The sequence below is a fragment of the Pogona vitticeps genome, chromosome 6 (genome assembly GCF_051106095.1).
Source record: "Pogona vitticeps strain Pit_001003342236 chromosome 6, PviZW2.1, whole genome shotgun sequence".
Classification (NCBI taxonomy): Eukaryota; Metazoa; Chordata; class Lepidosauria; order Squamata; family Agamidae; genus Pogona; species Pogona vitticeps.
Genome location: NC_135788.1, coordinates 102,997,867 through 103,014,187, shown reverse-complemented (window position 1 = coordinate 103,014,187; position 16,321 = coordinate 102,997,867). Strand labels below are relative to the sequence as shown.

At 38.7% G+C, this 16,321-nt stretch overlaps 2 protein-coding genes across 2 annotated transcripts; both read left to right on the top strand.

Annotated features, from left to right (window-relative positions):
- Positions 1-2,709: 2,709 nt before the first annotated feature.
- LOC110070263 (olfactory receptor 10C1-like) lies at positions 2,710-4,358 on the top strand. Its single transcript, XM_020777930.3, has one exon. It carries the CDS (start codon positions 2,795-2,797, stop codon positions 3,563-3,565), a length of 771 nt encoding a protein of 256 aa, XP_020633589.3. The 5' UTR covers positions 2,710-2,794; the 3' UTR covers positions 3,566-4,358.
- A 3,777-nt stretch (positions 4,359-8,135) lies between these two features.
- LOC110070262 (olfactory receptor 10C1-like) lies at positions 8,136-13,882 on the top strand. The gene has a single exon (XM_020777929.3). The coding sequence runs from the start codon at positions 12,929-12,931 to the stop codon at positions 13,880-13,882; it is 954 nt and encodes a 317-aa protein (XP_020633588.3). The 5' UTR covers positions 8,136-12,928.
- The last annotated feature ends 2,439 nt before the right edge of the window (positions 13,883-16,321 follow it).

The window sequence follows — 16,321 nt, the reverse complement described above, 5'->3', positions numbered from 1 at the left end:
GTAGTTATCACACTGCAAATAACACACTAATTTGAATGAGGCAGGTTAAATCAAGCCTATTATATAGGAAAAGCTCCATCCTTCCAGTTATTAAAGGCATTTAAGAAGTAGCTAACCACAGCTCTAGTTGGGAACCAAGGAGTCAAAGGTAATGGAGGATGAATAATTCAGATTATCCTTTTGGTTTTAATATTGGTGCTGTTGTTCATTTATTTATTTTTCCAGTTACAGTGGCTTTTAAGATGATGAGTTTACCAGCATTTATTCCTCTTGAAATGGCTGAGACAATTTGTGTGTGTGTGTGTTGATTAACACCCTTACTGTGTTGCAAGAATCAAGTCAAACGCCCTGATTTATTTTTAAAAGGCTTAGGAATATGTTTTGTTACAAAAAAAAATGGCCTCTTCCTTAGAAGCAACTATCTTTTTCATGGGAAATTTCCCATCACAATTGAATACAGGTTTGCATCTATAGATAACAGTGATGTAGCCACATAATAGACTCATACATATCGGAATGGATTTCTATGAGTTAGAATGTCAGTGTGACCTGATTCATTATTATTTTCGCTTCCTTGTATTGTAAAGTTTACATATTTATGAGGAACTACATTAAAGAATTTACTTTGCAGGTTGTAAGCTGCAACTAGCATGTGACAGGTAATGATAAATATGTAGATTATATGTTTCTTGACCTGTTGGAAGAAGAGACCCCAACTTGCAGCATAACAGTGTTTTTCTGCATTCAGTCTCCATATTTCTAGAAGGAGTGGAGACATAACTCTGGACATTACCAGGAACATGACACTTAAGGCTGATTTCCTTTAGTACAGAAATGTAAGTCTCAGTGAACTTACTTGGATTTATTGTTTATTAGACAATTACAGAATTGCACTCTAAAGAAAAAAACTAATTCAGATGTCTTTTTGGTATCCGCATTTCGATTTTAGGTTTGGTTAGGCTTCCAAATATCTGAAGTGTTCTCTCTTTCTTTTTCATTATGGTGTTTTCAATCTTTGTATGAATTCATTTCTGCTTTAATGTGAGATTTGTACTGAAAAATAAGGCTTGGGAAAAATTTGGAGCCTCATTACTTTTTAACAAAGCCAGACCGTGAATATGAACTGTCTACGTAGATCTTTGTGTGCTATTCAATTTTGTACAGGTCTACTAAAAAAAAGTGTGATTTAATTGGATGAAACTTCTGTTTATGTGTTGGAATCAACTTAGGGCTTCATCTCACTGCCCCAAAAAATCCCTCACTGTTCTACCAAGTTCTCCTTTTAAAAAAACACAGTTTAAATGTTAGTGTACACATGAGGTGTGTCCATAGGCAGACCAGTGTGTAAGGGGAGCAACTTTTTCTGTTCCCCTGCCAGAGGTCCATTTATTTTGGGGTTAGGTTACAGTGTAAGGCAAGATACAAGTCAAAAATCATGAAATTAATTGAATTTTATGATGAGCGATTTAAACTCAAGAAAAGCCCTGTTGCCTCACTTTGTTATTTTAGTGAATAGTGGGGAGTACCTCCCTAAACAACTACAGCATGCAAGATCAGTAGCTCACCCCTTACAGACCTAATTTTCACCCTCCTCTGCTTTGCGAACATTCCAGTGCTGATGTGCTGTTACTGGTGTATCTAGCAATAGGCACCTCAGTCAGTCCTGTGAGTCTAGCAACCATGTTAATTACAAACATTTTTTTTCTGATATGGAAGGTACTGTTTATAGAAATGGGTGGCCAAGGGGTACACAGGTGAAAAAAAAGCTTAAGAACCACTGGTTTACAACATCCCAAATTTGATTTCGATACAGAAGAATCTACACTGCCTTACTATAGTATCTTGACTGATGATCATTTGATTCTTTTTTTCCCAGAAGCGGGCAAAAACAATTCAAGGAGTTCTATGGTATGTACAATTTTTAATGTGATTCACTTTGCACAGGAAGAGTCAAATTCTGGAAAGGCATCTCATCAGACATCTTTCCTCAACTTGGTGGCCTCCAAGTTTGTTGGGTTCTGGATTCCAGTAGTCCTAGTCCACATCCCCTTTGTTGCGCAGGCTTGGGATGTGATCTGACATATCAGCATAGCATTTAATTGAGAAAAGCTGTCTGTCCTATTTGGGGAAGGCGGGCCAGAAGCCATGAAGAGAAAGAGGAATGGCGTTCCATGCTGTAATTTTAAAGCCTGGGAAACTTCCTTCTTTGGACACATTCAAATAGTCTGGGAGTCTAAAGAAGGAATATTTCTAGGTTCTTCTGGAATCATCTCCAGGTTCACCACTACCTTGGAGATGGATGGCTGTTAGTGGCAGAACAGAATATATAAGTAACATATTTGGCCACTGACTTGAATTAAGTACACAGTACTATGTAACTGGAGTTGTCATGCAAATAAAGCCACCATTATAAGCATATAGCTGGAAATCAGTATCAAGCACATGGAATGATAGACTTGTGTTAACATGGCTGTCCTTTCCATCTTCTAAAAGTAGAATGGTGGAATGTGGTTCATCTGACTCAGTCTTAACTCAGGACCACAACAGTAGTGCTAGAAGAATCTTAATCCCAATTCTAATACTTTCTCTTTTTGATTTTCAGGAGAAAACCTACTGGCAGTTACGCAATGGAAATGAAACGTTGGTTACCGAATTCATTATACTGGGCTTCTCAAAATATCCAGAACTAAAGTTTTTCTTCTTTACTCTTTTTTTATGCTTATACTTTTTTACAATACTTGGCAATACTGTCATTGTCACAGTTATCAGTGCCAATGCTAGCCTTCACACACCCATGTATTTCTTCATAAGGAATCTATCTTTATTGGAAATATGCTTTACTTCAGTCACAATCCCCCAAATACTAGTGACTCTTTGCTGGGAAGAAATCAGAATTTCATTCGTTGGGTGTGCAACACAGCTATATTTCTTTCTGCTCTTTGGTGCCACTGAGTGCTTCTTACTCTCTGTCATGTCATATGACCGCTTTGCGGCCATATGTCTCCCACTGAGATATACTACCATCATGAACAAGAGAATCTGCATCCAGCTGTCAGCAGCATGTTGCGCTGGAGCAGTTTTGATTGCTACAGGACACACTATTTTCATCTTCACCTTGCCTTTTTGTAGGTCCAACGTAATTAACCATTTCTATTGTGAGATCCAGCCATTGCTTACACTTGTTTGTGGCAACACCTACTGGAATGAAGTCCAGGTCATCACGGCTGCTGGTGTGGTGCTCATATTGCCCTTAATTCTCATCCTGGTGAGTTACACCCAGATCATCACCACCATACTGAAGATGAAATCAGCTGAAAGCAGACACAAGACCTTCTCCACCTGTTCATCACACCTCACTGTAGTGACATTCTTCTATGGCACAGCCCTTTTCATGTACACCAGACCTAAGTCAAGTTTCTCTTTGGATACTGACAAGTGGGTCTCGCTATCTTACTCTGTTATTACTCCATTACTGAACCCTATTATATATAGTCTCAGGAACAAAGAAGTGAAAGGAGCTCTGTGGAAATTAGGAACTAAAGTCTTGCTTATCATAAAGAAATGAAGAGCTGTATTCAAAAAAAATCTGTGAATGGTATAGTTGCCTACATTTTTTCCTGTGTATCTTGATTCTCTTCTGGACTCTATCCTTTATTTCTCCTTTGCTTATTTCTAACTTGACTTGCATGTGTACAGTTAAAAGAAAGCTATTAATTTAAAATTAATATCTTGAATATTGCAAATAACTTGAAGACCATTTCAAAAGAACCATTGCAATACTTTGTATGCCCATGTGTTTTTTTTAATGGAAATAGATTGCCATTTGTCTTTTAAACACAAATTGGCACAATTTATAAAGATTTTGCAATATTACATCCAGGGTATTCTGAATTTTATGTATCTTTTCTTATCTCAGTTCAAGATGATTTGCTGGCAGTAAAGTGTGCAGATGGATCAAGCAGCTGTTTAAAAGAAGCAATCTATTATAGAGCTTTGAGTCTTAATTTGGTAAATTTGGAAATTTTATCTGCTAAATTCTTGTATGTTCAAAATAGTTTATACCCTAACTGCAACGACTGGCTGCTGTATACACACTCTGTCTCACCATCTAGGCTTCATTAGATTAGGCCATAGGAGCAAGACATTTGGAAGTGTACAGACATCAGACAGAGATTGTAATAACATGGATTAAAAGAAAAGGGAATTTCCAAAGAAAGGGTGTTTTTTTTTTAAGTCTCATGATGACATGGACAAATTCTTCTTGGCCCACATGTGGTCAATCATCATGTATCAGGGCAGCATCCACCAAGGCAGAGTGGGTGGTCTATACTGCTGTGGGCAAACAGTATGACCAAAGCCACTTCAGCAAACCTATGGAAGGTTCATGGAAATCTCATAATACATGCAAATGTCCTGAAATCTTGCCGCAAGACTGTCCCTGCAAATTCCAGGCCATTGAGGATGGGCCTGGTGAGTACAAAGGCACTAGGCAGTTTTTCTTTGCTTTATGTTCTGGATCCATTAGTTATGATATTCAATGAAGTTGTATGAGTAATAACAATGACGCCTTGGATTTTCAAGTATCACTCAAACCTGATTGCTAGAGGTGGATCAGGACTCAGATTAAAATAGTTTTTCATGTTCAGAGTTCAAGCTGCTGGTGGTGAATGTGCTATTCAAACTGATTTCTCAGATCTGATGGGGAATGCCTTTAAAATACACCAGTGGTTTCAACCCACCCACTCTTCCACATATACAACAATGGCCAGTTTCCTTTTTGTTGTTGATAACAGCATAAATGTTATGGTATAAACTGTAGCACCAAACAGCCACTAATTAATGAGTCACTGCTTGTATTCTTCAACATGTCGCAGTCACATAATTTAGTGTATGACAAGGAATACAAATGTTGACTTGTTGGCTGCTGGCAATTCACTGCTGCAGTTCATGCCAGTGCACTTCAGGGTTTCTAATTTATCAGATAATAATTATTAAGGATGCCAATTCAACTGTTTCAGTTTTAGATGAGGCATGGGTGGATGTGACAAAACCATTTCCATGAACTTTCTTGTCTTTGCAAATGGAATCTGTAGCAGTTACACGTGACTTTAGTAGACGGCAAATGTGGTCTGTGTGTGAGTGTGTGAGTGTGTGAGTGAGTGTGTGTGTGTGTGTGTGTGTGTGTGTGTGTGTGTGTGTGTGTGTGTGAGAGAGAGAGAGAGAGATGATGTTGCAAATTGAGTTAAGCATGTGCACTTTTAAAAACTATATGCAGTGTTTTTTGTGTTTATTTCAAATGTGTGCCTACAACCCCCCCCCCCATGCACCTCAAACCCATAAATGTATGGATTTCCAACCACAGATTGTGCCCGATGTCCTATTCAGGAGATGAAATATCAAGAATATCCAATATAAAAGCTTGATGGGGTAAATTATCTATATATCCTATTTTAGATAGAAATGGAGAAGTTGCTTTTGTGGGATTACGTCACAAAGAGCTCCAAAGCCAGCATGACTAGTGGATTCCTGAATCCACTGGACAGGCTGGTTGTGCAGCTCTTTCAAAGATTGTCCAAAATAAGGAATTGTTCCCATCTCCAGTTTCTTACCACTGGGGGTTCACACTGTCTATCAGGAGTGGATGAAACATGGGGTTAAAATTAGCTTTACTAATAGCTGATCAGTAAATATGGATGCTGCCACTCTGCCCTCTTGAAAAATGAGAAATTCCAAATTCCATTGCACAGTGACAGTGAGAACTTTAGCTGTCATCAGAGAATATAATTAGTTTTATAAATAATTGTCTAGCAGTGCTAGCTTACATCTCAAAAGATACAGCTCTGAATCCCTCAAGACTTCATTTAGCTATTGTAATTAAACAAAACTTTTCATTTAGTTTAAGCTCCAGTTGAGAAAGACACACCGATGAAATCTCCTGTTATTTCATGAGCTGGACTAAACATTGTACATGTGTAAATGGTCAGCTTTGAAGGAAGAAATGTCACAAAAGCCTTGCATATTTTAACTAGTCCCATGGTGAATAACCACATTTTGAAAATTGCTTTGGTGAACAAATGCACTTATTTATTTTTTAGACTGAAGCCCTTTGAGCCCCATTAAACCCAAAATCGTTATGCTTGATGAGGTGTTTGCAATTCTAAATACAGTAAACCGAGAAGTGATTAACAATGAAAAATTCAATAATACCATTGGAACAAAATTTCCAATAATCTATTTTATCTCTAGTTTCAAGATAGAATGTTCTGTGGTGCTGAACATCTTAATTATGTATCAAAATCAGGTTGAAGCCAAACCTCCATTTGAATGGGCAGGCTTCCTGTAATATCAATGCACAATATAACATGTGATCTGAAGTCGAGATGAGCATGAACCATGGTTCAATAATTCATGACAGTTTGGGCATCCAGCTCTTAAAAGTTGCCAGGCCAATAACAATGGAATGGGCCACTTCTGTCAATCCATCTCCCCTTGAGAGTTGGGTTCCCTGAATCTTCAAGGAGACAATTATCAGACCCACACAGAAAAAAAAACAACTTGGCGGCGATGATTGTAACAATACATACATACATACATACATACAGACAGACAGACAGACAGACAGACAGACAGACAGACAGACAGACAGACATAGAACAAATATTCTAGATATGCCTGTAGATCAAATCTTTTCCTGTGCTGTTCCCATTGTTTAAGAAAAGACATTTCAATTGCAGATTCAAAAACTCAGGAAGACACCTTTATTAACCATAACTATGAAGAGAATGAGGCAGATTGCTAACTTTCTCACAGCAAATGAATTCCTGTCTTTCTTCATACACTCACAATTATTTTTGGGATATTGATGTTATTTTAAATGATTATTTTGTTTGATGTATGCCGCCCAGAGCAGTCAAATGACTAGATGGGTGGTAAATAAATAAATAAATAAATAAATAAATAAATAAATAAATAAATAAATAAATAAATAAATACAGTGGGGTCTTGACTTGAGAACTTAATCCGTATTGGAAGGCGGTTCTCAAGTCAAAAAGTCTGTAAGTCAAGTCTCCATTGACCTACAGTGCATTGAAAACCTATTAATCCCGTAACAGGCCGTTTTTGTTCCATTTTGGTTTTTTTCTGGTCTGTAAGTCAAATCTCAGTCTGCAAGTCAAACCTAAATTTTGCAGCCAGAGAAATCTGTAACTCAAAAAGTCTGTAAGTCAAGCCGTCTGTAAGTCAAGGGTCCACTGTAAATAAATAAATAAATAGATAAATAGATAGATAGATAGATAGATAGATAGATAGATAGATAGATAGATAGATAGATAGATAGATAGATAGATAGATAGATAGATAGATAGATAGATAGATAGATAGATAGATAGATAGATAGATAGATAGATAGATAGATAGATAGATAGATAGATAGATAGATAGATAGATAGATAGATAGATACACATTTGACAGTTTCAGTAAACAGAGGCATAGAACTTTCCAGTAATTTTTTCCTCTTTCTACCCTGACATTTTACCTTCTATAAACAAAAGAAAGCTCAAAATCAATCTTTATTTTCAGCCCTCCAATGTTGGGATGGTCTCCTCATTTTCTTCTCATCACCAGATGCTGTAGAGCAGATTAAAACCGGTTTCTGGGATCCTTCACTTAGTGTTAGAAACCCCTGTCTAAAGCTTGTAACTGCATTCTGTTTCAGTGACATGCATATAGTTCTGGCAGGAAGTGGCAGCGACCAGCAGGCAGGGTAAACCCTTCTTCTGACCTTTCGCTTAGAGGTAGAGCATAAGATCAAAGGGTTATTTTAGCCATTCCTAGTTATGATTAGGTAACTAGTATCCTATCTGTTTCTCTCATAACATACTATATAATCATGCTAAGTCAATAAAAAGAGCCCTCAGGGCGTTGCCAGTAGGCTCTGCTGGTTCAGTCATCCGCTGTCGACTCCTTTGTTCTCTCTCTCCAAAGCAATTAGCCTTTCCTTTGTTCCATGATCACCACAACTTAGGTTCCATTCCAATGGAAATCATGTACTTCTATATATATCATATGCTTCTATATATACATTTACTTCTGTGATGTATATCAGTGGCATAAATTGACTCAATATAAAACATGGGCAAATATATGAATCTCTTAATTTTCACAGATAAATAACTGGACTAGTTTGTTCCCATTTTCCTGATCCTAACTGTTAGAGCAGTATGACAGTGGAACCAATTACCTTGAGAGGCAGTGAGTGCTCCAACACTGGAGGCATTCAAAAGAAACTTAGACAACCACCTGGCAGATATTCTTTGATTTGTATTCCTGTGCCAAGCAGGGGGTTCGACTTGATGGCCTTATAGGGCTCTTCCAACCACTGTTGTATGATTCTGTGATTCCTACAAGCATGAAGACATCGTCAACTGCCAGTTTTCTTGAATGGAGATTCACACCTCATATGTAATTGAGAAAGAGAATAACTGATCTGGTATAACTCATGTCTGAACATAGCTTTGCAGACCACAGTAAAATCCTTTGTTACAACACCATAGTTTGAGCAAATACTGTTTTTATCACTCAAGTGATACAATTATGGCTAGATAAATGCAAAAGTGTAGAGAGTGTGGCATATAAATGTAAAAAGGACACTCATTCTGCAATCAACTGCCTACATTTCTAGGGTTGGCAAATTGGAACAGGTTCAGAGGAGGGCAACAAGGATGATTAGGGAGCTGGAAACCAAGCCCTGTGAGGAAATACTGAAAGAACTGGACATCTTTAGCCATGAGGAAGGACAACTGAGAGGACATACACTTTCCAAGCACTTGAAAAAAACAAGCACTTTTCAAATACTTGAAAGGATGTCATATGGAGGAGGTGCAGAATCTGTTTTCAATCATCTCAGAGTGCAAGACACAAAACAATGGACTGAAGCTAAGCAAGGCAAATTTCAGTTGGATATCAGGAAAAAAACTTCCTGATGGTTCGAGCAGTACAGCAATGGAACCAATTATCTTGAGAGGTGGTGAGTGTTCCAGCTCTGGAGGCATTCAAGAGAAATTTAGATAACCACCTGGCAGATATCCTTTATGTTCTTGCACTGAGCAGAGGATTGGACTCGATAGACCCTTCCAACTTCATGATTCTATGAGTCTATGATTCTACGATTACAACCCATTGCATCCACATGCATGCACACAGGATTGAATTGTCATCATACACACATACTGTATCCCCAGAAGATCACCATTAGCACTTGTCTCATTTATTTGATTTGGAGATTTGGCCCACTGTAGTCAATTACATAAAATCAACATAAGTGCAACTGTACATACATGACAGTAGCAAATGTTTCTGATAAAAATAGTGCCCTCCCATGAATTGGGACTCCAAGCCCCAACTGGAAATTAATTGGAAGGAGTTGACTTGATTTGCCATTCAAATGAGTGTATTATTGCCTCTCTCTCTCTCTCTTTCATATACTTGAAAATATCCTTACCAAACTGCCTCTTTGCTCATAACATCAATCTAGAATGCATAAGCTTCCAGACACCTTATAAAACACTCAAGGTTTGATTTAGTACAGGTAAGCATAATTCTTATTTCAAAAGTTGCAGTCCATTACTTTAATGATTCTTATTGTATGAACTATAAAGAAATAATATTTATTTACAATAGTAACTTCATGTTGACTTACAATTAACCATCCATGCAATATACTTGCTATAGTCATCCTTCTGTTAACACATTGTGAACTGACTTCCGAAGATTGTATTGGAAATCCTACTGTCCTCAAACTACTTTCAGAAAAATATCTTCCATGTTTGTCTTGCTCCACTGTTATGTTCAACTATCTGTTCAGGTAACTGACTTAGACCCGGTTCAATGTGTATCACTGCATTATAGCAGTTGAGTTCAGAGCCAGGGTGTAAAGCCAGACTACATAATGTTGCCAGTGAGCAACCTCCTTCTATTTGTTTCATAAAGATATTTTTGAAAATATTCTAATTCTGTCAGAATAGAGAAATCTACAAGGTCTGCATGTTTTCCTCACATCTGTTTCCATTCCATTGTAAAGTTTCTTCTACCTCTTTTCTTCTTTTTCTACTGATTTTTTTTCCCAAAGTGGCCATGTTTATAAAATATGTTTTAAATGGTACGTGAATGCTTGAGTACATCCCTGTTTGTTGGCTAAGATACATTTTAGCAGTATTTTACCCATGTTTTACAGCCACATTTAGCAGTATTTTACCCACATTTGATAGATCTCTGGTTTGCCATGCACACTGTTCAAGTGTGTATAGAACAACATGTTGGGGACTCACCATGTCTTCAGCTGAGATAAATTTTTGTGAATGATTTTCAAAATGCAACAAATTTCAAGGTGTAAAGCATGCAAACATTTTCACATTTGGATTTGCTTTCATCTTAGCAAATGTTATATGTGGATTTGCTGACTATTCTTTTTATTCTTGTCCAAATGTGCCTTTCCCCAGATGTATCCACAGCTCATCATCCATGTGAGGATTCCAGAGCACCAGTTGTATCTGGCCTGTGGACAGTCAGGGATGTAGGATCAAGATAAGGCTGTTCAACCTCAGGTTGAAATCAGGTTCCTCCTGTTTCAAAAGACAGCAGGTAAAAGAAATGGAGGACCTTTTCTATAAATATTCCATTTATCATACAGTAAAAGCCATGGGGTCACGAAGAGTCGGGCACGACTTAATGACAAAAAGCTTAAACATGAAACAGTGCCACCGACAAACTATGTAATGGAGTCATCAGATCTTCTCATCTTGGACTGAAAAAAGGTATACTGACCACATTTTTCACTCTTGTGTGAGAAGAAAAAGAAATTTTTTTATGTGAAAAAAACAGCTCTCATTTTTTTTTCTTTTTTTATATATAAAGAAGCACCCAATTATGAAAATACACAAAAGCTCTCATAATCCAATCCAAGGAAGAGATGTTCTGGATTTTTTTAAATTCTTATATATCAGAATGAAAGAAATTATGATTTAGATCTCTGATTTAGGAGTCAACTTTGAGGAAATATTATGAGTAGAGATGGGTGTATTCATATTCGTATACAAATACAAATATCACCGCACAGGTGGATTTAACGAGGGGCCGGCTCCTGGGGCGGGGCCATCCAGTCACGCATCTGGCAATGGCTTCTTTCATCCTTCCAATCACTCCCAGAGTGCCGCTCTCTTCCCACTCGCTAACCACTGGGCAGCCATGCAGAGAAACTTGTCCTCCCTACCCCTGCCTGGCTAGGGAGCAGGAAGAGAGTGGCGCTCCTGGAGTAATTGGAAGGATGAGAGAAGCCACTGCCACAGCCTGACACGCAAGCGGATGGTCCGGCCCCAGGGGCCAAACCCTCGTTAAGTCCAGCTGTGCAGGGATATTCACATTCATATATGAATAGGAATACCCCCATCTCTAATTATTAGACAAACAAATGCATTGTGAGGGAGACGGAAGAAAGGAAGGACAAGGTATAAATAATCTGGCAAACCTTAGCTTTCAAGTTGTTAAGAAAGAGTTTTTTGATTCATTGCTCAGGTCTCAGTCAAGGCAAGCTGATTTTCAGTTCATTCCATATATCAGTTTTTAATGTCCCCACAGCCCTCTTTAATCAAGCCTTTATCATCTGATTGCTTTCAGTGGGTTAAAATTATTTAATGCAATCTCCACTACATACCAAGGTAACATTCTAAAATATGAGACATTTGTTGGATTGTAAGTATTGTAAAGGGACGAATGATTCAAACTGTGAGTGAAAAATTAGATCAGCTGTCACTTACTAAAGGAAGGGCTTTAACTGGATAGATAGACCAAGAGTGGAGAGCATGTGTGACCTTTCAGAGGATCATGAATTTCTGTTATTCCTTCTGAGCTAGAACTGAGGCGAATAAGACACTGGCAATTAGAAGGCCATGGGTTTCCTATCCATGGCTAAAATATGCTCATTTACTTAGAAAAGAGAGACATTCATCTGTTAACCGGAGGTCTATCAAATGCAAGATGGTCTAAATTCAATTTTGCACCAGAAAACTATCTTCTACTGCCCAGTTGTTAGCTCAACAGGACTTCTTATCTCCCTCCTGAAGACTTCCATGCCACTCAAAAAACCTACTCCAGATAGATTCCAAAAACCCCAAAGCAAGTTTTGATAGTGCTTGGGTGTGTGTGTGGGATTCCAACTTCCAGTTTAACTATCAGAAATGCCATCAGAACAACAACCCCATCAGAACCTGACCCATCATTTGAGGAGTAATATGGACTGAAATCTTACATAGATTCTGACTAATATGGGAACACATAACCATGTCAATTTGGGAAGTCTATATTGTTTAGATTAGACCACTGATTTACGCTCATAATAATTAGAGTGCTGAACCTGGAGCAAGAAGATCCAGCTTCAGCCATGAAGCACCCTAGATAACTTTTCCACAAATCACTATTTCTCAGTCTAACCCATGTCATGCATTCTTCTTTGTGCTCCTTAGACAGGGAGGGGGGTATTCGCTTAATGGCTTGTGATGGTATCAGAGTTAATGCCTGATTATGCAAAAAACAGTAGAGTTACAGTTGCAGAAAAATATTCTTTATAATTTACATATATTGCTTACCTTTTATCCAAGGAACCAAAAAAACATATGCATGGAAAAGGTTAAGCTGGGAAATTGTTATTTACTGAGAGTCACCAAGGGTATTTTATGGCTGAGAGGCAATGTGAAGCTAGATCTCTCTGCTCCTACTGTAACCATTGCATCACAATAACTATTCCTTTTTGTCATAAATACTGTATGAGAAGCAACAATAGAATAGGTTCAGTTTTAAAAGATTATTTTTCATTTCTTTGTATCAGAACATCCTGTATTTCATGGTGGCTTTTTGTGATCCTTGCAGGAGAATCAGATGGACAAAATTATGACTGTAAACCATACCAGCATGGCCGAATTTGTGCTCCTGGGAATTTTTCATAGCTCTGACATGCAAGCTTGGCTCTTCATTGTCTTCCTGTTCATCTACCTTTTCATCCTGACGGGGAACATGTTGGTGTTTGTTGCCACGGTATTGAATCACGCTTTGCACACACCCATGTATTTCTTCCTTAGGCATTTGTCTCTTTTGGATATATGTTATACCTCAGTGACTCTCCCCCAAATGCTTGTGCACCTGATTTCAGAGAGGAAAACCATTTCGTTCCTAGGTTGTGCTGTACAAATGTTCTTCTTTATGTTCCTAGGAACTACTGTGTGCTACCTCCTGGCTATAATGGCATATGATCGTTACCTGGCAATATGTCATCCTTTGCAGTATGTGAGGTTTATGACCAGGAGGGCATGCCTCCTCTTAATCTCTGGATGCTGGGTTACCGGGTTGTCCATATCCATTGTGCAAACATCACTGATATTCTCTTTCCCCTTCTGTGGTTCTAATGTCATCAATCATTTCTTCTGTGATGTTCCTCCAATGGTCAGGTTACATTGCTCAAACCCCTACACAAATTATTTGGAGAGAATCCTAATAGTCTTCCTGGTTCTCATCACCCCACTAGTATTTATCCTGCTTACCTATGTTCTGATCATTGCAGCCATCCTGAAGATGAATGTAGCAGATGGGAGGAAAAAAGCTCTGGGCACATGTTCCTCCCACTTGTTCTCTGTGGTTCTCTTTTATGGCACCGCTGTGTTCACATACGTGAGGCCCAGTTTAGTTTTTCCAGATCCTACGGACAAGCTTCTGTGCCTCACTTACACAGTAGCCCCTGCAGTGCTGAACCCAGTTATCTACAGCCTGAGGAACAAACAGGTGAAGGATGCACTTTGGAATATGTTGGCCAAAACGACAAATTTTGTAGGCACGTGAGGATATCTATCTTCATGTCTGATTCATCTGACAATCTTTTGTGAAATGGCCTTGCGTATACAGTGGTGCCTCGCTTAACAAGGATAATCCGTTCCAGCAAAATCGCTGTAGAACGAAATCCTCGTTAAGCGAAATAAAAAAGGCCATTGAAATGCATTGTAAACCCTTCAGTGCGTTCCAATGGGCTGAAAACTCACCGTCCAGCAAAGATCCTCCATAGGGGCGGCCATTTACGCTGCCTGTTAAGTGAGGAATCCATCCTAGAAAACAGCAGGGGGGCATTTTGTACACCCAGAGGCCATTTTGAAACCTGACGATCAGCTGTTTTAGATCGTCGTAATGTGAGAATCGGTTTCCGAGGCAGGGAACCGATCATCATGAAGCGGATTTTTCCCATTTAAACCATCATTTTTGTGATCACAAAAACCTAATCGTCAAGCGATTTCCTTGTTAAGCGAGGCAATCATTAAACGAGGCACCACTGTATTTTAAACATTCTCTAGCTTGTACTTATGACATGATTGCCTTATTTTCTTTGAGGGTGATGGAGCTACTACTAGGCATAGAGTCATAACCAAAGTAGAGGTCAATGGAGATGAGTCACATGGAAGAAGTAAACATGCCACAGAAGTACCAATGGGACCAAAAGAGACAGTAAACTAAATGCAGAACCAACCCAAGAGGCAGAGGCCAAAATGATGCCTTGTTTCACTCTACGTACTGAAGCTGACTTGCCTAGTAATTCAGTGTATGAATGGCTTATAACCAAATACAGTGGTGCCTCGCTTGATGAGGATAATTCATTCAGTTGAAATCGCTGTTAAGCGAAATCCTCGTCAAGCAAAACGAAAAAGCCAATTGAAATGCATTGAAACTGTTGAATGTTTAGCATGTATCTAGCTGTGGTGATCTGATGTCTGTCAAGCTAAATAGATGTGAATGGACCCTTGAACTTCTGTAACCTTTCCTGTGAATTTCTTTTTTTCCCTGGCAGCAATTTTATTCCAACCACCATTTGTATCAGTTTGTCAGTGTGATAAACTTCATTGCCCTACAGTCTCTATGAGTATTTACATGAGGAACAATTAATTCCGACAAGTTAATTCTTAGTTCTGTCCTAGGGTGACCATTTCCAGGGTTTTCTAACTACAGATTGTTCGGAAACTTATTTCCTTCTTCTGGGGTTGTTCTGGGACTCTACAGCTTACCCATGTCTTTACAGGCTACACATCTGTGTATTGGTCCTCATATATACATTTTTGTACACACCTTTCATCAAATGCCCTTTGCTTATGAGTGTTTCCCTTCCATTAATATTACACATTTCCCCTATGATTTCCACCAACTCTTTTGTGTACATGGTTCTTAACATACTCAGGTCTATTTTGTATTTATGTGAACTAGACTACAACATTTTAAAAAAGTCTTAATAATGAATATAGATGTATTTCATCTGTATGTAAGAAATCTGTTATACCCCTACATTTTAAAAACAGATTGTATATGTAAAAAAATTGTTCATATTCATACTGTTATAAAAAATCCAAAACATGGACCTAATTATTCTAGTCATTTCTTGGTGTAGAATCATAGAATAATGGAGTTGTGAGGGATCTGCAAGGCTATGGAGTCCAACTCCCTGCTCAATGCATTTTGTTGATATGTTGTTGTTTAGTCGTTTAGTCGTGTCTGACTCTTTGTGACCCCATGGACCAGAGCACACCAGGCCCTCGTGTCTTCCACTGCCTCATGGAGTTGGGTCAAATTCATGTTGGTAGCTTCGATGATACTGTTCAACCATCTCATCCTCTGTCGTCCCCTTCTCCTCCTGCCTTCACACTTTCCTAACATCAGCATCTTTTCCAGGGAGTCTTGTCTTCTCATAAGATGGCCAAAGTACTGGAGCCTCAGCTTCAGGATCTGTCCTTCCAGTGAGCATCAGGGTTGATTTCCTTTAGAATGGATAGGTTTGTTCTCTTTGCAGTCCAGGGGACTCTCAAGAGTCTCCGCCAGCACCACAATTCAAAGGCATCAATTCTTCAGCTCTCACTTCCGTACATCACTACAGGAAAAACCATAGCTTTGTCTATTCGGAATTTTGTTGGCAAGGTGATGTCTCTGCTTTTTAAGATGTTGTCAAGGTTTGTCATTTCTTTCCTCCCAAGAAGGAGGTGTCTTTTAATTTCGGGGCTGCTGTCACCATCTGCAGTGATCATGGAGCCCAAGAAAGTAAAATCTGTCACTACCTCCATATCTTCCCCTTCTATTTGCCAGGAGGTGATGGGATAAGTGGCCATGATCTTAGTTTTTTTTTATGTTGAGCTTCAGACCGTTTTTTTGCACTCTCCTCTTTCACCCTCATTACAAGGTTCCTTATTTCCTCCTTACTTTCTGCCATCAGAGTGGTATCATCTGCATATCGGAGGTTGTTGATATTTC

What these genes read in the sequence shown, in the direction of transcription:
- LOC110070263 (XM_020777930.3), top strand. Translation starts at nt 2,795, where the DNA reads ATGTATTTCTTCATAAGGAATCTATCTTTATTGGAAATATGCTTTACT.
- LOC110070262 (XM_020777929.3), top strand. Translation starts at nt 12,929, where the DNA reads ATGGACAAAATTATGACTGTAAACCATACCAGCATGGCCGAATTTGTG.